The following is a 22,603-nucleotide window of genomic DNA, read 5'->3' as shown; positions in this document are numbered from 1 at the left end:
TCAGGTATAACAGAAGTGCAAGACATTTATAGTTCTACACACCTTTGGGACATCCTTTCAACTCAGGGTCATGAGAGAGTGACAAATGAGTCTTGGCCATGCATATTGGCAAGTCATTGAAACCCTATTGAAGAAATAGACCATACAACAAAAAAGTTATACCCTGCATAACATCTAACAGAGGGGTTTGGAAGGGACTGTGTTAACTAAAAAAGCATTTTTTCCAGAAAACAAACACAGGATGCAGATTAAGTCAGTCATTGGTATTCCATCTAAATCTTCAGCATCCTTGAGAATCCCCATTTTTCTTTGCATTCATTCTCACCTATGCACTGTTCTCCTGCCCTTAGAAACAGTTATATTGAGGTTTTACCCTACTCAATGCCAATTTTATACAAACTTAAAAAAAACCTACTAGAACATCCCAGGAAGCTCCTTTTCCCTGTCAAAAATCTAAATTTTGGTATCATGGAGACCTTCCACCAATTAACCACTGGGGTTGCTCCTTTTCAGGGAAAACATAATCAGGCAGCCTGTGGTCCCCATTGGACAGATAATAAGATACAACTATTTCTAAAAATATTACATTTTCTGGAAAGACAGACTAATTAAAAATTTCTAAAAATTCACCTGCTTTTTATAGCGTTCCACCTTCTTCTGAGCTTCTGGCAACAACTCAATGTCATCTGCACCATAAATCTTCTGAGCAATTATTCTCATTTTGTCTTCAATTGGTAACTAAAGAATTGCATTTAACAAAGGTTTCATTTACAAAGATCACACTAATAAGGGTTACTTACTCATGTACTTACTTAATAAAGGAAAGGCAGAACCCCATTATGATTGGACTCCCTACCAACATTTGGCTATCTATAGTAGGCAGTGTTTCAGGCCCTGTCAAACCCCTTATTTTCAATTCAGATCCAAACTTAATTTCTGCATTTTTTTTTAAAGTAGCAAGTCAAACTGTGAAGGGTCAGTGATACAGTGATCATCCACAAATTGATGATTATACATGTGCAATTCATGAACGTTTTTTTGCAAACAATAACTGATGTTAAGATGAAAGAATGGTTTAGAGTAAAACTGCAGAGCTTACATACCTGCAAGTCATAAAGGAACTTGAAGTCAACAGGTTCCTCCACTGCTTTAAGAACTGCTTCAGCCAAACCCATGGCACCCTTTCCTGTAGATCAACAGCCTCATTCAGTACAAACCTCTTGTCAATGAGATGCATGTAAGCGAGCAAGCAAGAAAAATTTCTTAACCTCCCCTGAAATATGTGATTATCTTTTAATTATCCTGACACATTTTACCCAATTTCAAACAAAACCAAAAAAATAGTATGGAGAACTTTAACAATTTGACCCAAAAGATTGACTAGCATCTAGTTTCTCCTTACAATGTCACCCCTGAATCATTCATCAAGGTCATGAGAATAAAGGAAATGATCACCAACTTATGAAGCTCTTGATTGTTAAACAAATTCTCCTTGTCGGTACCTTAGCAAATGTATAGAGAACAGTATGGAGAATATATATAGTGATATTAGGATGTAAAGGGTTTAAATTGATACATGTACCTCCATCTGCCCAGTGAGTGCATTCTACGGCATCATAAGCTCCAGCCTCCTTGGCAAGCTGTATAACCAAGGAAATCTCTGCATCAGTGTCACTCCTGACAAAACAAACAAGAAAATCCAACTCTAAATAGTTTGAAAACTTTAATGCCACTGAAAGAAGGAAGACTTTCTCTTCTACAAGGGCCTTGACACTACTTACGGAAAACGGTTCACAGCAACTATTGCATGGACCCCGAAAAATCGTGCATTCTCAATTTGTTTGGCAAGGTTCACCATTCCACTCTTGACAAGATCAAAGTTCTGTTGAGAAAAGATGTGAACATTAGCAAATCCTGTGATTATAACAAAAACTTTAATTGGCTAGAATGTAGATTTTAAAAGCTTGTTCCAAAGTCCCTCAATTTACAAGTTTAATGGTGGCAGACTTGCAGAATTTGAATCAGTTCATTTCAGAAAAGTTTAAACTGCTTTAACCTATGCAGGGTCTGTTGAGTTATTCAACATCAGAGCTGCCTTTGATTAAAATCTAATTTCTATTGCATCATATTCCAGAGCAAGAGCAAGAATATTTGATGAATGAAGGTGGACACAGGAGGCAGACTAACCCAGGTATTGTACAACCTACACATATCAGACAGCTGCTACTGTAACAACATCCCAGAGTGGAATGTTGCTTAGTTAAGTCCTTGTTAGGGCATGAGTGGAGAGGCACTTCGAACAGCCCTCACTTTGCCAATCATCAACACTTAAACCCCTAAGAGTGACTTGCATCTAGATTCTCCCAACAATATCACCCCTTAGTAACACAGTAAGGTCATGAGAATGAAGGAAATGACCACCAACTAAAGAAGCTCTAGATTGTTCAACAAATTCTCCTTGCCAGCACCTCAGGAAATTCACAAAGAACAGTATGGAGAATATACAGACTGATGTTAGGGTGTAAAGGGTTAACACTTAAACCTCTAAGAATGACCAGCATCTATTTTCTCCTTCACTAATACTAATGAATCATTCATTAAGGTCATGAGAATAAAAGAAATGATCACCAACTTATGAATCTTTGATTGTTAAATGAATTCTCTTCATCAGCATCAAAGGAAATTTGTAAAGAAGAGTATGAAGAATATGGAAACTGACATTAGGGTATAAAGTGTTAATAAGACTTACCTCAGTGGTGTATTCAGAAGGGAGAGGTTTCCCTGCTACAACCTTCAGAATAAAGAGAAACTAAAATAGCAACTGCTAAAAAGATAAGAAAACTGCTGTTCGAAAAACTAACAAAACTCTAGCCAATTTTCAAGATTATAGCTTATACTCTGGCTTTAGTAGCACTTCATTTGGTTCAAAGAACAAGGTGCTACTCTAAAGTGAAGAAAGGGAAGAAAAAAAAAGAAAAAAAAACTTAGAAAAAAGCACAACTCAATCACCTTTGGTCCTCCACCATGCATCTTCAAAGCCCTGACAGTTCCAACAATGATGGCACAATGGGGAGTTAGACCTGCAAAATAGAAAATTATATTTAATAATAATTTTATTAATATATTAAGGACTGCATTGTAGGCATGAAAAACAAGACAATTCAAATCTGGTGACTGAAGTTATCAGGGAAAGCATTTGATTTTGCTTTAGTTTTCTCTTTGATTGGTCTAAAAACTTGCCTAAATGTCCAAACCAATCACAAAAAGGTAAAACCATAAGCAATTTTATGACCCATACTGTCCAGTGCAACAGGAAGTTTGTTTGTTTTCACTCTATTGGTTCCTTGTGATTCTTCTCTGTGTTCCAATTGGCTGCAGTGATCACTGAGGTTTTGTTTCAATGAAACCTGATCAAAATTCCCTCAGCAGTGATACAAATTTAGACAGTCTGGTAGGATTTTATAGGGATAGGTTTAAACTTTTTTCCTGAAGCATCTCAGTGGGTCGCAATTAAACTCCTCAAATGTGATTGGCTAATCATGCTCTCAAAGCCCATCAACCTTGGTTGGGAATCGTCTCCACACCAATCAGGCAAAGGCAGAAAAAAGCAAACCACGAGGAAAAGAAGAGCCTTTCCCAGTCTAAATTGGTCCATATGGGAGAAAAAACTGTGCCCTTGGTCTTGAGTACAGCCGTCAGCCTTCAGACTCAAGCCATATACAAGACCTATGGCACAGTTTCATCCCATACCAACCCCATTAACAGTAAATAACATTATCTGCTTTTATCAAAGTTTTTGTAAATTTTAGACTTTACCACTATATCTGCATTTGATGTTGAAGAATTTCTCCATGCCAATGTCTGCACCAAAACCACTCTCTGTGACTAAAATGAGAGAGGGAAAAAAATTACACATAAAGATTTTTTTTTTGCACATTTTCATCTAATAATGATCACATTACGGGAGTTGGTACCCAAATAAACATCTCCAACACTATGTAATTACTTACAAACAAATCCATTTGGTCCAACCAACTTCAAAGCAATTCTGTCAGCAAGAATGGATGAATTTCCATGAGCAATGTTTGCAAATGGTCCAGCATGCACAAAGACAGGAGTGCCCTGAAAAAAATAATAACAATAACAAAGAGAGGAAACATTTGAACACTCTTGCTGTACTGGAATTTGGCAAAGGTAAAATTGCTTCATTTTGCCTCGTAAAATTTAACAGTATGAGCGTACCATAAAAAGACTAAAATGGGTGGTTGGGTTAGCCTTTTGATGTTGCTTTTTTTTTTGGCTTGCCTTTTCAGTTATTGCAATTTCTGAGATATCTAAAGCTACAAGCAGTCCTTCCTTTTCAACAAGTCAAAAAAAAATTACATACATATATATAAATATTAGTCTGCGATGCAGAACTCTAGGATTAAGGTGCTACTTTTTGCACACTTCCCTTCCACAGGTCTGCACCCTTACTTCAATTTTTTTTTGGTTGATGTTTTTTTGACTTGAGCAATGGCCTTCACTAAAAAGGAGAGACAGTTCATAATCTACAGAAATCTTACCTCCAATGTCTGCATCAGGTTTGGTTTGATCGTATCTTTCATAAGAACGGTCAGTGCTCCACCAACACCCTGAAATAGCAGAAAAAAAAATCAGTCAGAGTGGAGAGGTTCAACAACTTATCACATAAGCCAGAAAAACATCTACTTTAGCACAGACAGCTGAAAGGTTCTCAAGAAAGATTAACAATAGTCAAATAGAGGACTAGTTAAAATTGATTTTCCAATTTCTTTTCCTGACAGAAAAACATAGACATGTAGTATGCATTTCTTTGGTTTAACCCTCTACACCCTAATATCAGTATGCATATTCTCCATACTGTTCTCTATACATGTCCTAAGGTGCTGACAAGGAGAATTAGCTTAATGATCCAGATCTTCTGAAGTTGTTGATCATTTCCTTTATTCTCATGACCTTAATGTGTGATTCAGGGGTGATATTGTAAGGAGAAATTAGATACTAGTCAATCTTAGGGGCTTACGGGCCAAGACCAAAAGGAAAGGGAACTGAAAGGCAACTAGCACTGTTGCCCAGCACAGAGGGGGGTTGTTAATGAAGGGGACCCTACTGGAGGACATACAGAAAGGATCAAGACCTTTTATAAACTTGATGCTCTTGAGGGCTTCCCATTTGATCAGACATGGTATGTGGCCACTTCAGCAAGCTGGTCATCTTGAAGCCATACAAACTACCTGGGCCAACTGAGGTTTTATTGACAAAATTATACTTACCAGATCATCTGCTGTCACAGGTTCCCCAACCTTGTTACTGGCTACAACAATGCTACCAAGCCTGCATTGAAGATAAGAAACCTGTTTAGTCTGAGTATGGTTTTACAAAATTGTGTTTGTGAGAAGTGAAGACAGGTTTTTGAGGTACATCAGAGGAGAGTGATGTAATATCGAGTGATTTCTTCACCAGATTGCCGCCAAATGTTACAGTAAACTTGTGACCTTTGATCCAAATAGAGGGATTTCAAAACAAGCTGGTGACTCTAGGAGTTCCGCCAGCTACTTAATAACATGTTGCCAGTTATTCTGGTCAAAGAAATTACCTTTTGGCCCTTAATGAACTTTTCACAGTCAACAACTTTTGCTTGACACCCACCTCAAAACATTTTGAAACCCCTTGGAAAGAAGCCATATTCCCCTGTTTCTTTAACCCCTTAACCCCAAGAGTGACTAGCATCTAATTTCTCCTCACAATATCACCCAAATATCATTTATAAGGTCGCAAGAATAAAGGAAATAATCACCAATTTATAAAGAAGCTTGTGATTATTCAACAAATTCTCCTTCTCAGCAACTTAGGAAATGTATAGAGAACAGTATGGAGAATATGCATGCTGATGTTAGGGTGTAATGGGTTGCTGATTATTAAAAAAAAACAATAGGATCATCACTATTAATACCTTTTCCTCATATCCCTCAGATCAGTGGTTAGCGCCAAGATGGCCATAATCTCACTTGCAACAGTAATGTCAAACTGAGTCTGCAAAAATTGATACCACATGGATGAGAAAAGTTTCCTAATAAACAACCCCCAATATAACCACAATTCAACACAAATTTTACACACAAGCCATTAAGTTAGTTATCAATACCTGACGTGTGAAGTTCTTCTCTGTAGCTGACTGACCAATGGTAATCTTCCTAAGAAACCTGTCGTTTGTGTCAATCACTGTAAGAGGAAAAATATACAACAACCAAACAGGTACATTTGTAACCAATATTAGAAAAGCTTAACTACAGCAGTAGTATTTATTTCAACTTCCCTCTGATTGGTCAATCACTCGCAATGTTCCAATTGATGCTCAAGTTCAAGTAATCAGGATGACCAGTCAGCAATTTTAACTGGAGTGTCAAAAGTAATGCCGGATTGTTTTGGTTCTATTTAACTTTGCTTTGTGGTTCTATCAACTTGCACCAATCTGTCAACCAATCAGAAGCAAAACTAAAAAACAATAATGTTTTCCTACTCCTCAAGAAGTTTGCTTGGTTTTTAGGTTGAGTTCTCATTGGCTAATGATAGTGCAAACCTTTATTCTGACTGCTCACAGTGATAACTTTTCAAATTGGGCTATATATAGAGCTAAGTTTGGGTTGAGTCTAATTTTCACATGATCACCCATGCCTTCTTTAATTGTCTCAACAACTGGGCATTTCACATGATTTTATGATTGACACAAAAATCTGATACGCCTAAAAAGTTTGTTGCTATAAAAGCCAAGACAAGAAAAAGGAAAAAAAACAAAGTATGGATTGCTCTATGCAGCCTTTTCTTTGCTCCCTTTTGTTGCTATTTTTGCCCTGTTCTACAGTGTAACACAGTGGCATATTTTGTGCATGTTATTGTCCTATAATATTGTGAAATGGCATAGTAGTGGAATAATGAATCAATATTGTCCTTTTTAAGGTTTTCTTTTGTTTTGTTTAAAGGGAAGTATAATATTATATTACAATTATACAATGCCAGTTTATTTACATTACCTCGCTGAAAAGTTATGGTGTCTGGATCAATGTCTAGGCGTGCAAACTTTGAGATCTCTTCTGGTGTCAACTCATTAGGGTCTGTTTTATCAATACCAAGCCTCTAGGAGTATCAAAACAGAATGGCATTATAACTAGTATACAAGCATATGATTCCAATTACAATAAAATTCTAAACTAAATGTAAATTCTGGGTGGCTTATGTTAAGTTTCTTCATATTTGTTTTCTCTTTTTTTGGGGGGGGGGTGGGGGGGGAAGAGTGAAAAAAAAAAGTAATAATAACTGCACTGTGTTATTTTTACTCATTCCCTCCTGAAAAAAAGTCTGAATAAACTTGACTTAACCTACTTAGAATTTATATTTATTTTTAACTAAAATTACCTTCAGCCTTCCCAGCATAATGTTTGAAAATTCCCTTTTTCCATGTTTCTCAGGTACAAGCCTATTAAACAGGGCCTTGGACAGAAAGAGAAAAATTCAAATTTGATTTAAACACACTTCTGTGCTTTTCCACCGCAAATTCATGATCACTAACCCTCTTGACTTGATTTATAATAATTCTATCTTCCAATTTTGTAGCTGCTAATACAAACATTTCCTTGACAAGGTCATTTGATTAACAAATTGATCCATTGCATTGTAAATTATTTTACACTATTTTATGTTTCATTGGGATATCATTATCGGCTGTTTAAAGGACATGGTAGAAACCAAAAAAATATTTTATTGTGAGGAAAAGTTGCATGTTGATTGATCACGTCATGAAGTTTACAATTCAAGTTGAATTTTGGCTGCAACTGTAATCTTCAACCCTGTCACATCACTGCTGTGTCTGGGTGTACAGCACAATGTCTAACCATACACTGAGAGAGGTTTATATTTAAAAAAAGGCTACAAAAATGATCAATAAGTTAGCAACTCTGTCACAACAACACACACCTCATCTGTCTGGGATGATTCATGAAACATCCTTGTATCAATGGCAGAAGCTGAAAGAGAGGTATTCCAGATTTCATATCAAACTCCATCTCAACATTTAGTTGCAGACATGTAACTCCATTTTCCTTATTAACAAAATACCCAAAGAATGAGGTAACCCAGTAAATGAGATTTAACCCTTTAACTCCCATGAGTGACCAAGATAGAATTTCTCCTTACAATATCACTACAATATCAACCAGGTACATGATGAGAATAAAGAAAAATATCAATTTAGGAATGATTAGTTGATCCAATATTAAATTCTCTGAACTAAAACTGTAAGAATTGTATAGTTGACAGTAAGGAGAATTACAAATTTGATCAGGGAGTTAAAAGGTAAAGGTATTCAAGCCCACAATAGACTGCACCTCCTATCCACTTACAGGCCTAATAATGCATTTAAGATGTTGAACTTGAGAAGTTAGTTAACCCTCTACACCCCAACATCAGTATGCATATTCTCCATACTGTTCTCTATACATTTCCTATGGTACTGACAAGGAGAATTTGTTTAACAATCAAGAGCTTCTTTAGTTGGTGATCATTTCCTTTATTCTCATGACCTTAACATTTGTTTTAGGGGCAATACTGATAGGAGAAAATAGTTACTAATCACTCTTCAGGGTTAAAGAGTTAATCACTAATGTCTCCAGTTTGTGATTTACAAACTTTTCTCATGTTCCTCCAACATCTACACAGTTTATTAGGTTATCAGTAGATAGTATGGTCTATTGCTTTTATAAAATAAACAATTTTCTATGGGTTTTCGTGTGCAATAAATGAAAGGTTTTGACCAATCAGGGCACTCATGTAACTCAGGTATTTTATAGTGTAATATAACAGAAATGGGGTTTTAACCCTGTCTAGTCATAACTACTTTAAAAAACATTATCATTCACTTATAACTTACCCAAAAGGTTGTTTGCTGCTGTAATGGCATGGATGTCACCAGTCAAGTGAAGGTTAAACTAAATAGACAAAAAGGAGAGAATTTACAGTATGGCATTGCAGGTTGTGATTATTCTTTAGGCTGAAGTGTACTTAAAGTAGAGTGTAGTAGAACAGAGCATCATCATTTGAGCCACGCAGTGTACTGATGATCACTCACAAAGACCTGAGTGGACTCATGGTGCTTACCTCTTCCATGGGAATGACCTGTGAATAGCCCCCTCCAGCTGCTCCGCCTAAAATGAAAAGATATTCTTTTTTGTTCATTTTTGATCACCAGTCATACAGAATGGCCTTTGTCTAGATGTTTGACTTTTATGTTTATCATGATGACAACAGTTCAAGTCCTGGTTGTTGGAAGGTTGGATGATAGTGCTGTATGTTTTACAATCACTTATCTGCTGGATAATGATTTATCTGCTGGATACTGCTATCTGCCCCTCACAGAACTGGGCCCAGATTTGTGATTTCTAAAATCTAATTACCTTACCTTTGATCCCAAATGTAGGGCCTTGGGAAGGCTGACGAATACAGGCAAAACAGTTCTTCTTGAGATGTGCACCCATGGCCTGTGCCACACCTATTGTTGTTGTACTCTTTCCCTCTCCAAATGGGGTGGGGGTCATCCTACATCAAGACAAAAATGCTGCCATAAGTCTCTCCACCCTCTACACCCTACTATCAGAATGCACATTATTCATACTGTTCTTTATAAATTTCCTATATACATGAAATTCTCCACAATGTCGCACTCTATGTTCTGACGAATGTTTTAGCATTTTAGATCACGCTTCCACAGCTTTCCAAGTTAAAATCAAAGAAGTTATCCACATTCAATGGGTGCAACCTACACTTAATCATCAACTTTCGTAATTGCATACATTATTCTGTTACTATTGTTTGTTTTGTCCAGTAAGCATTTTGTTTTAAACCTTAAATTCGACTTTGTTCTTAGTGAAATCAGAAGTGAAGATGACAGAAGAACTGTTGAAACATGTTTTTTTTTTACATTTATTTTCTTAAATTCATTACATATCTGCTACTATCCAGAAATTTCCTATGGAGCTGACGAAGAGAATTTGTTTGAATATCAAGAGCTTCTTAAGTTGGTGATCATTTTCTTTATTCTCATGATCTTGAAGTTTGATTCAGGGGTGATACTATAGGTAAAAAATAGATGATGGTAACTCTTAGGGGTTAACAAGTTAAGTAGCAGAGGACTTAAATAATTTTCAAATTAATTTAAGTATTAGTTGTACTCAACACTCCATTTGAAGTTTTACTCCAATAACAACACCTCACTACCTTTCAAGATTTTACTGATTAAAAACAGTTCACATGTTAGAGACCCCAACTCACCCAGCAACAACAACATATTTTCCATTTAACTGATCTTGGAGTCTTTCCAAGACATCAAGGGAAACTTTGGCCTTCTTGTTTCCATAGAGCTCTATCTACAAAAACCAAAAAGAAAAATGCTACGTGTGCATACTGACTGTGTCTGATGGCACTTAAACAAATCAATTCCAGGTTGCCATGCATCTCTTCAGTTTGATATCACAGAAAATGTTTAAGAAAATGTGGTAAGAACAAAAAAGTGGCACACACCAAGCACAGTCAAGTGCGTCACTGATGAACAGAGTTGCAAAGTGCACAGATTTCTTCTCAAACAGAGTACAGGTTTGAAGGCCTAAACAGCTCTCTCCTAACTAAAGTGTTCCTTGCCGGGGGGGGGGGGGGGGGTAGGGGCCATGGTACAGGTGCAACTATTACCTCATGATCAAGAATTGTAGCTTCCTTTGCCAGTTCAAAAATCTTCTTTGGCACTTGATGCTTTGAGATATCAATATCACTAAAAAGGGGAACAACAAAATCTTGTTTAACCCTCTAACACCCATGAGTGACCAAGACAGAATTTCTCCTTACAATATCAATACAATATCAACCAGATAAGCAATAAGGTAATATCAATTTGGGGATAATTAGTTGATTCAATACTAAATTCTCTGAACTAACATGATAAGAATTGCATGTATGGTTGACAGAAAGTGAATCATAAATTTAAAATAGGGTGTATTGTCAGCCAACAAGAAATAACATAAAAAACAAGTTAAATGACTGAAGCACAAGAAAATGAAAGAAAGTGATTGAGCCACAATTAATTTTGACTTGTTAAATTGCATCTGAATGTTAAGAGAGTAGCAAGAATTTTCTTGAACAATTCACAAAGTTGAATAGAGCAATCTTGGATTACTGTCTGTATTCAAATAAAAAATTGAACTGCCAAAAAAATATATAGCCATACAATGTGGTTTAGAGCAATAAAGTAACTTACCTTGGAACAGGTCTTTGAAGATTCAGTGGTAGATAACGAATGTCCCAAGGCCCACCCTGTAAAAAGAACTGATCAGCTGGTAACAAGAGTGACACATTATTTCATGAAAACGCTCATTTTGCTTCCATCTTGATTATTTTGACAACTAAATTAACAACTAACAAAGAAAAACCTTTGGCAAAAAGGACCTCTGAAGGATATTCCAGACATATATTTCTTATGCATTTCTTTAGGAGAATTGAGCTGAATTTACTTGCAGAGCAAAGGAGTGATGACCAGGGGGGTGCAAGACAACAATTCAAAGGGAAAAAAAAACAATATAACACTTAGAAAAATGATCTTTACCCTTTAACTCCCATGAGTGACCAACACAGAATTTCTCCTTACAATATCACCACAATATCAACCAGGTAAGTAATGAGAATTAAGAAAGATGTCAGTTTGGGGACAATTAGTTCATCCAATACTAAATTCTCTGAAGTAACATTATCAGAATTGTATGGTTGAAAGTAAGGAGAATTACAAACTTGATCTGGGAGTTAAAGGGTTAAAGCATTCCCTGAAATTCACTGAACCTTTAATTGTACATCTCGGCATTCAAAAATGCATCAAGGTTAGTGTGTAATTACCATTTATGCATAACATGTTAATTAACACCCTGACACATAATATTAGTAAATAATTTGATCACAATGAATCGACCCCATAAAAATTCCAATGCAAAGTAGAATTTATTTCAAGCACTCTAGCATTGTACATGTACAAGTTTCAACAAATCCTACTGTAATCAAATTACAAGTAAATAAATTTAATAGAATTTAAAAGTGACCAGCAAAGATGGTTCAAATGAAAGACAATGGTTTTCTAATTCGGCATTATGAGAACCCCAACAACTCTTGATTAAGTACTCACTGTAATTAGAGCATTCCTATACCACAAGAGAGAATCTTTTTTTTAATCACAGAACCAATTATACTCAGCTGTCATTTACTATGGAATTCTGTCAGCCTTGACAAATTTCACTCATGTTTAACTAATTTAGTGGTGATGTACAAATATCTTTCCACAATGTCTATATTGACAAGGTAACTTTTTTTTGGATGAAATATTGCTCAGTCCTTTAAAGATAAATTGGCAATAACTGATAGCTATGTTACAGTGATTAAACATATCTACACAAGAGAAATGTTAGAGATTGAAAAATGAATCACTGACCAATAAATTGCAGCTGAGATCACTTTACCATGTTTACCAGGAATGAGGGAAGGACCTGGACAAGGTGCGCATTCTGCAGCTTTCTCAGCACAATGACTCAATTATGGAATTTTTAAAAATGCAATTGAAGCCAACATGAACAAATAGAATATCACATAGCAAAATACTTTGAATTCAGCACAGTTGACTTCACTTTTATACATTAACTTCTGTGAGATATCCTGTTACCATAGTCTCTTCAACTGGTTCATTAATATGCAACCCTTTCAACTGCAGTGTTCACTGAGCATGAACACTACTACATTTTGTACCAGAAAGGTGATAACATAAGAAGATTTACACTGGGGGATATTGTATAATTGTCCACCAAATTTTCGGATGCAAAAGTATCATTAATGAATGATAAACAGTGCAGAGAATCAATATTTAGATCTAGTGGAAGACAATTAATCCAACTGTACCAGATGATACCAGCTAAAAACCCCTTTCCCTACAAAATACACTCTCCCTCCCCCAGTATACCTTCCCATATCACCTGCCTCACCCCATGAACACAACCAGACAGGTTTGACAAATAACAATTTGCCAGCAACTGAGTGGAAGGTTTCAGAACAGGTTTTCAACCTCAAAAATGCATCCTGGGCACCCTGTTAGCAACAGCCCCTGCTCTACACATACTGTTCCCTATAATCCCCAAGATCTGCTTGTCATTTCTCCCATCTAGCTGCCACACATTTCCTTGTGAAACAGTAACAAGAATCTGGTGTTAGTTCAAGATAACAACTCCTACCTGTTTGAGTACAGTACTCTCACTACCTGTTTCCTGGATTATGTATGGATATTAAAGGGAGAAGTTACATGTCAATCACTTCTAAGAGTTTTGAGGTTTAAAACCACCCTCCCCTCATACCAAGGAGTACTTTTAAAATACTTTTTACAACAGACTTATCTTCCTAACTAACCAAATAAGTCATGAAGGACTTATTTATCTTTTGTGTTTCTTTCACATATCAAGTCTTGCATCCTCACCTGGTCAGAGCTCCTTCCCTCACTCCAAAAACATTGAGAGCTACAATTATTTACTATTTCCATTTGCAATGCAAATTCAAAAAACGCTGAATTTCCTTCAGTAGGTTTTAACAACAAGCAACCCAGCAAATCACATACAAGCAATCCCAGTGAGCCTGTACTGCCTGGCTACAACAAGCTCCAAAAGGGTTGAGACACCAACTAATTTTTCATGCACATTGAGCAAACTATACCCCTTTCCGATTCATTTTGTTCACAACCTCCAGAACAAAGTTGGATTTGTCATTGCCAAGCCCCATATTGTTCTTGTACAGCACTGAATGAAGGGAATGGGATGGTACAGGAGGAAAATGCAAGGTGAACAGGAAAAGATAAACTTTTATAATTAAACACTCATAATCTGTGTATTTTAAGTGTCTCAATTCCTTTTGTCCCTTATTGTGGCTTAATTACTAGCATTGTTCAAGGACTGATTTGCCTTGATATTCCTCTAGATACAACTGTACATACACAAGTGTACCTATTCATGTCACAGAACAAAACTTAAGTTGAAGCCTGTCGCAAAATAACAACCATTCTTAGACTAGAAAGTTGGCTGCATAAGCAATTAACCTTAAAGAAATTTCGACAGTTAGATTTAAACCTAACTCTTACACTTTCCCTGAATGTTACATGTTATGAGAATGTAGAATACATGTTTATACTTACTGTAAGCATTTAATACATAAATATTAATCATTTATTAGTAATGTGTTAATAATCATTAATAATACCTATTACCAATTTGAAAGTAACCCAATTATGAGCACTGGGCGAATTTGACTCAACAATTTTTAGTACTTTTCAAATGGAGCTAATGCCTGTTTAATTTAATTTGTAAATCATTTGTAATGATTAATTAGTAATGTCTGGACAAAGCAGGAATTTGTGTTAATTCTGACAAATCTAATCAGTAGGTGGCAGTTTTTTTCTGGTTGCCAACATCATACAAAACTGCTGTGACCCACCATGAAAACATTTATCCTACTCTCAATTTGTTTCAACAATCAGAAAATAGCTTTTAGTCTATAAAAATCTATGTGAAAATAGCTACAGTATGCATTCTTTTGTCTTTTTCAAAAATTTCATTTCACCATAAAGAACTGCTACATGTGTGTCACAATGCATTAGTAACAACACTGACAAAGCACAATCAATCTACAACAGTGTTTTCCCTTATTAGCACAGCATTTAACAGAAATTTTTAAAACTGTAATGTAATCCTTTCCTGTGATTTTAGGTAGTATGAAGAGTCACTTCAAGCAGTAAATTAATTTTACCAGTTCCCCCCTGAAAAGCAAAACACTAATGCAGTATGGAGAATGAAATCGATTTGCAGAGCAGTATACAAGCAAAGCACAGAGAAAAATCATTTACGTAGAAAACGCCTGAAATATGGAAACAATGGGGCCAAAGACAAGCCCATTCTCAAAGTAGGAGAGACCTTTTGTTTTTGTAGAGCCCTCTTAGCACTGTCAACAGTGTTGTTCATCAACATGGCAACAGTCATCGGTCCTACACCTGCCAACATCAGACAAATACTGGCATAAGTGTTGGCTCAACATTTTCCACAACTAGGATAAACTGAAGCATATTGGGGAATTACAGCAACACTACATGTGCAAAGTCTATATTGCACAAGAGTAAAGTCATTCACAAGAAGCTGATCTTTCTTTTGAGCAATCCTTCACATATGATTGCACTCTACTTTACTTTTGCAACCCATCATTTCAAGCATAGGTAGGTTATTTTCTGAATGTGTCCAAAACAAATGGAAGCATCATGTCTATAGATTTCACGCAAAAAAAAAACCAAACACACAAAACAAAACAAACAGCTCTGGTCACAAGTGAACACAACATACCTCCTGGTACTGGAGTAATCCAGCTTGCTCTTTTCTTTGCCCCTTGAAAATCTACATCACCAAGAAGGCGACGTCCACTTTTTTTAGTCTCATCTAAAAATTTAAGGGGTAATTACTGCATGTAACTACGCAACAAGCTACCAAATAAATGCTGACACAGGTAAGTTCACACAAAAAAGAACTGACATGTGATTGCAATCTTCAGTTCCTCTTAAGTTCTCTCATTGTCCTTGATGATGTTACTGCAGGGTCAGTAGCAAATAACCTTGGACAAAACCCATCTTGATAATGTAACCTTGATCATTCTTTATTATTCACAAACCTGGAATCACATTTATTCCACAGTCAACAACAACTGCTCCTTCTTTAATCCAGTCCCCCTGAGAAGCAAAATACAAATAAATAAATTATAAATTATCACTGGTAAGGGTTCCACTCACCTCAACCAAAATGAACAAAGCTAATTTTTATCAAATCCATTATGATCCATTAACATATACTTATTTTAAAAAGTATTTAATATTAACTAAATCATTCAAGGACAATAGAGGTATGTTCATGACACAGGAGATGAAATAGCTACTTGGTTTAACTCTGGGCTCAGTTGTTTGAAGGTAAGTTAGCACTTAAACCCAAGGATAAATTTTAATCCAGGTTTCTCTACTTCTTTGTTCAAAAGCCTTTAAGGAAAATTTTTCCCTTTTCTTTTTCAAAAATCCAATGATCAAGTTGCAAGCAAAAAGATTCAAACTGAATTTTCTTTTAAAGCTTTCAGACCTGAAACCAAATTTCACACTAACCCTGGGTTATCTTAACCCAGCTTTGAAAAACCCAGGCCTGGACTCCAAGTTGAAAGGTCCTATGGGCAAGACCAGGCCAGGATGTGAAGTGTTATTCAAAAAGACTATTTCCAGCTGGGGATTGGCCCTGGGGTTTCAAAATGTTTTGAAGTAGGTATCAGACTCTGTAAAAGTAGGTGACTGTTAAAAGTTCATTGAGGGCCAAATTTTGCTGGCAGCTAGCACTAAGCCACAGCTCTTCTATCTCAGTAACCCTCTCCATCCAGGAACAAAAATAAGTATCAAGGAAACCTGATTCTATAAAGGCTAAGGAGAAGGGGGAAAACCTGTGACCAATGAGCAACTCATTTGGGGAAAGAGGGGGAAGGAATCCTCTGACTTGCTTCATGCTAAAGACACTGGGATAAGTTACTGCTTAGTGAACCACAGAGCTTTCAAAACAAGCCAGCAACATCATAAATTCCACCAGCTACTCAATAACACGTCGCCAGTCACTTTGGTCAAAATAATTAACTTTTGGCTCATAGTGAACTTCTTACAGTCACCTACTTTTGCAGAGTCGGATGCCTACTTCAGAACATTTTGAAATCCCTGGAACCACTGTACCTTTTTACATGTATCATAACACATAACACACTGAATAACATATACCTTGACAAATTCTGTTCTTCCAATTCCCACCACAACAATGTCTCCCCTCCTCACCTATCAACCAAAAGATTCAAGTAGCATGTAGTACTTTGTGTCAAGGTTGTCACTTGAGGCCAGTAAGCCCCGGCTACTTAGTGAATTACGATCACAGACAGAAAATAAGTATTTTTGAACTGATCCTAACATCAATGTCTGGCTAAATGAAGTTACTCAAATACACGTATGTCCCAAAATGCTAGAAATAATGTCTCTGAGAGTTTCAAATTTTCCAGGGGAGCATGCCCCAGGACCTCCTCTAACAGCATGTTGGAAGGATCCAGTAGATCAAAGATCATAAGTAACAACCAATTGAAATGCATGCATTTGCATATAATTCAGCTTATCATTTGAATGCTTTGAGAAAAACAGACCACGCCATCAAATATTCAGTCAACAATTACTTAATAGTTACAACTAACAACATACCACATCTGGCAAATCTTTAGTTTTTGAATGACATGTAGTCACTGTAGCATTATGCCACTTGAGAAGATCTGCCATAGGAGATCCCTGTTGATCATGAAATAAGGAATGCTTAAGATCTGATTAAGATCTCCCTTCCAGCAGCTATAAATTTCCTTCTGAATCAGTTCAGAGAATTAAGAATTATATATCTTTAGAATTACACCATCCAGGTGAAAAGTCATTTCAAGATATCATGAATTGCAGGTTTACTTACCACAATTTTGCTTCTTCCAAGAACTATAGCTTCCTTTCCAACAATTTCTGTACCTGTTTGACAAGTTTGATACTTTAACCCTTTAAACCCTAAGAGTGACTAGTATCTAATTTCTCCCTACAATATCACCCTTAAATCACACATTAAGGTCATGAGAATAAAGGAAATGGTCACCAACTAGAGAAGCTCTAGATTATGAAACAAATTCTCCTTATCAGCACCTTAGGGAATGTATAGAGAACAGTAAGGAGAATATGCATACTGATGTCAGGGTAAAGAGGCTTAACCCTTTGACCTTAAAGAGTGACTAGTATCTAAATTCTCCTTACAATATCAGCCCTGAATCAAACACTAAGAATAAAGGAAATGATCACCGAGTAATGAAGCTCTTGATTGTTAAAAAAATTCTCCTTATCAGTACCTTAGGAAATTAATAGAGAACAGTATGGAGAATATGCATACTGATATTAGGGTGTACATGTAGAGGGTTCTAAAACAAAACCAATGACTGTGCTATGAACTATAGTGTGAAGATCACACTTTCAGTGCTCATAATTATAATGCATTACTTCATGTTGGTGCTAAATTCCTTGAAATATTTGCAATTGATAAATGTCACTCACCAGATTTTTTTATCAACTCCAAGCAGCCTCTGGGAGTACATGGCACAATACAATCATCTAACTCTCCTCTGGACAGCTTTCCTGCATTCACATCATGCAACCTTTAACAAAATGACATATCATTACAATGTGCTAAAAAATAGATTAATGATATAATAGGGACAAAAATATTAACTCAATTCGCTCAACAGAATCACAAGTATAAAAAACAGAGTTCATCTTTAGCACATGATCAGAAATATGACGACAACTTGTAGTAATGTTAGTCAAGCAGACATTGGACACTAAGAAGCTCTGGCCTGAACATAATGCCGCTACAAAACAAAGCAAACCCCTACAGTGCTCTCAGCATAAACCCAACAAGGGAGGGGAGAGAGAAGAAAAATTTTCACAAATCCTTGTGCCCTTTCCCAAACCCACCTCCCCCAAAAACTGTTAACTCACAAGGAAAGACACTAAAAAAATTAAACTACTGATTGAAGAAATCACCCAAAAAAATTAATACTGTATACAGATACATAAATAATTTACAAAATTTACTGAGGTCTAAGGTAAAAACCTTTACCATCCCTGGTAAAGATTCTCACAATACTCTTTCAGACCATGTAGCTGTTAGCCCTGTAACCACTTAGTGTGACTCGCATATAATTTCTCCTTACAAGATCACCCCTGAGTCACACATTAAGGTTGCAATAATAAAGGAAATGATCACCATGCAATTAAAGCTCTTGATTGTTAAACAAATTCTCCTTATCAGCAACTTGAGAAATTTATAGAGAACAGTATGAAGATGCATAATGGTGTTTGGGTGTAAAGGTTTAATGCTTTAAGAATCCAGAAAGGCAGAGATTTAATAATAAAGGAAAATAAAGTAATATCCATGGTGAGCACCTTAACCCTTTAACTCCCAGAAGTGATTTACATGTAACTTCTCCCTACAATATACATATGTTATCCAACAAACAAGTATTGAGAATACTCAGACTTATCAGTGAGAGGTTGTTATTATGATATAACACCAAATTCGTGTAACTAAATTACAAGGAAATGTGTAACAGCCAGATGGGAGAATTAACAATCAGATCTTGGGAGTTAGACAGTTAAGGGGAAAATCTCACCCATCTACATCCTTCTCTGGAGCTACAGCATTGGTACAAATTGCAGGATCAACTGGGTTTTCAGAATCAGGAGGAAGCTGAACAATGATGCCATGAATTGTTGAATCCTTGTTCAGCTCATCTACAGCTTTTAGAACCTAGTGGTAAAAGAACACAAGAAAAACATGCAATTTACAAGTTATGCAACAGGATGAGAGTAGCATACAATAACTCCATAGCCTTCTTTTCTAATATATAGATTTAGCCAAGCCTAAAAGCAGAGCTCACATTTTTTTTTTTTCCCGCATGTCTGAAGGGCACAACACCTTGCCCCGGCCAGGACTAGAACCCGGGTTGTCCGACTCGGAGCCCAGTACACTGACCACTGGACTACTGGACAAAGCCGTGGTGTTAGTGTGCCTGTGGTACAGTTGACCATGCATGCTAAAAGTAACACCTTGTATGGCCGTACAGTCGTACAATCATACGGTCTTCCGGTCGTACATTCAAATTTTTTCAGCTTGATGGGTTACTAGTATTTTGTATAATAATGGGGCTATGCTCTGTGAGCTCCGCTGTTACCACTAATACTTTTGTTTGCTTAAATCAAGCTCTATTCCAGGTTACTCAACTGCTTATAACAATGACCTAGAAACAGGTAACAGAAACACAACACAATTTAACCCTTTACCCCCTAAGAGTGACCAGCATCTAAATTCTCCTTACAGTATCACCCCTGAATCAAACATTTAGGTCATGAGAATAATGGAAATGATCAACAAGTACTGAAGCTCTTGATTATTAAGCAAAATCTCCTTGTCAGCACCTTAGGAAATGTATAGGAAACAGTATGGAGAATATGCATGCTGATCTTAGGGTGTAAAGGATTTAGGTCTATTTGATTAAGTGCTACTACAGAACACACCACCAATTCTGGGTAACTCAATACCTGGCAAAACAGCTTCACACAGAATTGAATGGCATTAACACAGGAATATTTCATATATTTACATTTCATACCAATATGTAGTAGACCTTACAAATCTACTTTCCTTCCAGGCAAGTAAACTTAAATTCCAAGCAACACAACCACAATGTCACCACTTTAATCACCTCTTACACTCACATCATCTGTACAACCACACTATGTAACTGAAGTTATTTAATCAGGTCATCTATTAAGTAAGTGTTAATAAACATAACTCTCACATCTGCTTGAGTACATGTTCTTGGAAGCTTCACATGCCTTGCCAACATCCCAATCTACAAAAAAGAAGATGCTCAGTTTTGTTAACCCTATGACCCTTAGGATTGACCAGCATGTAATTTCTCTTAACAATGTAACTTCTCAATCAAACATTTAGGTCATGAGAATAAAGGAAATGATCACCAACTAAAGAAGCTCTTGATTGTTAAGCAAATTCTCTTTGTTGGCACCTTAAGAAATGTATAGAGAAAAGTATGGAGAATATGCAGACTGATGTTGGATATATATGTAGATCAACTTGATGCTTGAAAAATTTCACCATCCAGTTTCACTTTCAATATTTACATTTACCTCTTCCGCAGCTTTGACTTTAGACTTAATATAAACTGTTGAGTCACTTCGATCGCCAATCTGAAGGAAAAGCAAACTATAAACAGTACTTCATACAAAGAACAACTTAGCCACTTACTCCCAGTAGTGATCAGAAAGGAATTTCTCACACATTTCAATAAATTGTCAAGCATAGGAGTATCGAGAAGAGAGTGGCAAATCAGCATCAAATTCTCAGAACTAAAATTGCAAGAAATTTATGGCCTATAATACAAAGATACTGGCCAGCGGTTTTGGTCAGCACTGCTTTTTTATAAGCAGCTCTGTAATGATAATGAAACACCATACCTGAACAATGGCAAGGCCTGGCTTAAACCCTATGTTTTCTTCCTTAATGGCTGCAACATCTTCTTTCAACTTCTGACGAATCTCACTGCAAAAATAAGAAACAGTGGGCAGGTTTACGATCCGTGCCAAACACAACTGAAATGACCTGATTTTCTAATATTACTGGCCACTTCCTGTGCACAAGTGATTTCAACTCCTACTGTGAGACCCAATGTTGTGAAAATGAAGCTGTGACAGCCTTAACTAAATTTGCACATTGTGTTTATGACCTAACCACAGTCTCACCCTTGTACATGCTATATTGGGCATGCATTATAAAGCCTTGAATAGTCATTGTTCAGAATCTTGAAAATTAAAACTTAACCACATTGGGTAGCATTTGGTAAAAATGTCTGATCAATTAACTCTTTCACTAACAAGATCTCATCAAGAATTCTCTTTACTGTCTCCAATACATTTCTTCTGATGTTAGCTTGGACAATTTGGTATTGGATAAACTAACAATCCTCTAATATTGACTGTCTGTTTGATTTTGTATTGGCATTGTAAGGAGAAATTCTGTCTTGTTCACTCATGTGTGTTAAATAGTTAGGAATTTCTATTTAAAGGCTAAAATCATCACTAACTTTAGCAGTTCCTAAAGGTACTGGATTGATTTAATTTAAATACATATTACATCACTAACTTTCCAAGACGCTTTTGAAAAAGGAAAGAGAAGTGAACAGGATATAAAGGTGACAACCCCCCTCCCCCCCCCCCCCAAAAAAAAAATAATAAAACTTGGATAAAGTAAATATAAATTTATATTGGAGGATGAGGCAAAAATAGTCTGAGAAAGAGGAAAATTTGGCTTACATTCAAAGGAAATGCAGCAAGGGTCTATCAAATACAAGTGATCACTAAATGACCTCCATGTATTGAGGTTTAAAATTGGATCCCTATGGGTGAGGCGTGATCACCACACAGCGCTCTAATTAACGAGATTAATTAATTTCCACGACCAAAACATTATTGTTTTCCAACGAATGTTTCACACTGTTATTAAAATCAGTTCCAGCCCATGGTCGACTGGGTAAGTGTTCAATTGAGACTGACATCAGACAGTGCTTTACAACTGTAAAACACACTCACACTATAGGCACGTGCAAGGTGACCAAACGATCACGTAAACCTCGAGAATCACACAAATATCAAAATACAAAGCGTATTTGATGAATTTTTCTTTACAAATAGTAAGGGGATAATTTTAATTCCAATATCTGGTAGGAAAAAAATGCAAAACATGGTTTACCTCGCCACTTCTTTGCCAAGAAGTAAATGTGCATCAGTAGCAACTTCAGCCATGTTGTTTCAAGGCGCCAAAAG

At 36.4% G+C, this 22,603-nt stretch overlaps 1 protein-coding gene across 1 annotated transcript in view; it reads right to left on the bottom strand.

Annotated features, from left to right (window-relative positions):
• LOC131776391 (C-1-tetrahydrofolate synthase, cytoplasmic) overlaps positions 1 to 22,603 on the bottom strand; it is a 27,353-nt gene extending 4,750 nt beyond the window's left edge. The window contains exons 1-34 of the mRNA XM_059092567.2: positions 22,530 to 22,603; positions 21,239 to 21,323; positions 20,912 to 20,971; positions 20,563 to 20,616; positions 19,375 to 19,511; positions 18,257 to 18,357; positions 17,634 to 17,686; positions 17,381 to 17,464; positions 16,916 to 16,969; positions 15,787 to 15,844; positions 15,465 to 15,557; positions 15,045 to 15,121; positions 11,318 to 11,373; positions 10,756 to 10,834; positions 10,342 to 10,436; positions 9,473 to 9,609; positions 9,172 to 9,218; positions 8,945 to 9,002; positions 7,993 to 8,042; positions 7,435 to 7,509; positions 7,053 to 7,155; positions 6,167 to 6,243; positions 5,975 to 6,054; positions 5,295 to 5,355; positions 4,566 to 4,634; positions 4,011 to 4,122; positions 3,817 to 3,885; positions 3,010 to 3,080; positions 2,750 to 2,791; positions 1,782 to 1,882; positions 1,583 to 1,677; positions 1,104 to 1,186; positions 631 to 738; positions 43 to 124 (exon numbers count right to left, since the gene is read on the bottom strand). Coding sequence (XP_058948550.2) covers positions 43 to 124; positions 631 to 738; positions 1,104 to 1,186; positions 1,583 to 1,677; positions 1,782 to 1,882; positions 2,750 to 2,791; positions 3,010 to 3,080; positions 3,817 to 3,885; positions 4,011 to 4,122; positions 4,566 to 4,634; positions 5,295 to 5,355; positions 5,975 to 6,054; positions 6,167 to 6,243; positions 7,053 to 7,155; positions 7,435 to 7,509; positions 7,993 to 8,042; positions 8,945 to 9,002; positions 9,172 to 9,218; positions 9,473 to 9,609; positions 10,342 to 10,436; positions 10,756 to 10,834; positions 11,318 to 11,373; positions 15,045 to 15,121; positions 15,465 to 15,557; positions 15,787 to 15,844; positions 16,916 to 16,969; positions 17,381 to 17,464; positions 17,634 to 17,686; positions 18,257 to 18,357; positions 19,375 to 19,511; positions 20,563 to 20,616; positions 20,912 to 20,971; positions 21,239 to 21,323; positions 22,530 to 22,582 — 2,659 coding nt within the window. The 5' untranslated portion in view covers positions 22,583 to 22,603. The remainder of the gene's footprint in view (positions 1 to 42; positions 125 to 630; positions 739 to 1,103; positions 1,187 to 1,582; positions 1,678 to 1,781; positions 1,883 to 2,749; positions 2,792 to 3,009; positions 3,081 to 3,816; positions 3,886 to 4,010; positions 4,123 to 4,565; positions 4,635 to 5,294; positions 5,356 to 5,974; positions 6,055 to 6,166; positions 6,244 to 7,052; positions 7,156 to 7,434; positions 7,510 to 7,992; positions 8,043 to 8,944; positions 9,003 to 9,171; positions 9,219 to 9,472; positions 9,610 to 10,341; positions 10,437 to 10,755; positions 10,835 to 11,317; positions 11,374 to 15,044; positions 15,122 to 15,464; positions 15,558 to 15,786; positions 15,845 to 16,915; positions 16,970 to 17,380; positions 17,465 to 17,633; positions 17,687 to 18,256; positions 18,358 to 19,374; positions 19,512 to 20,562; positions 20,617 to 20,911; positions 20,972 to 21,238; positions 21,324 to 22,529) is intronic.

This window comes from Pocillopora verrucosa, chromosome 13 (genome assembly GCF_036669915.1).
Source record: "Pocillopora verrucosa isolate sample1 chromosome 13, ASM3666991v2, whole genome shotgun sequence".
Lineage (NCBI taxonomy): Eukaryota > Metazoa > Cnidaria > Anthozoa > Scleractinia > Pocilloporidae > Pocillopora > Pocillopora verrucosa.
This window is presented reverse-complemented; position numbering and strand designations above follow the sequence as displayed.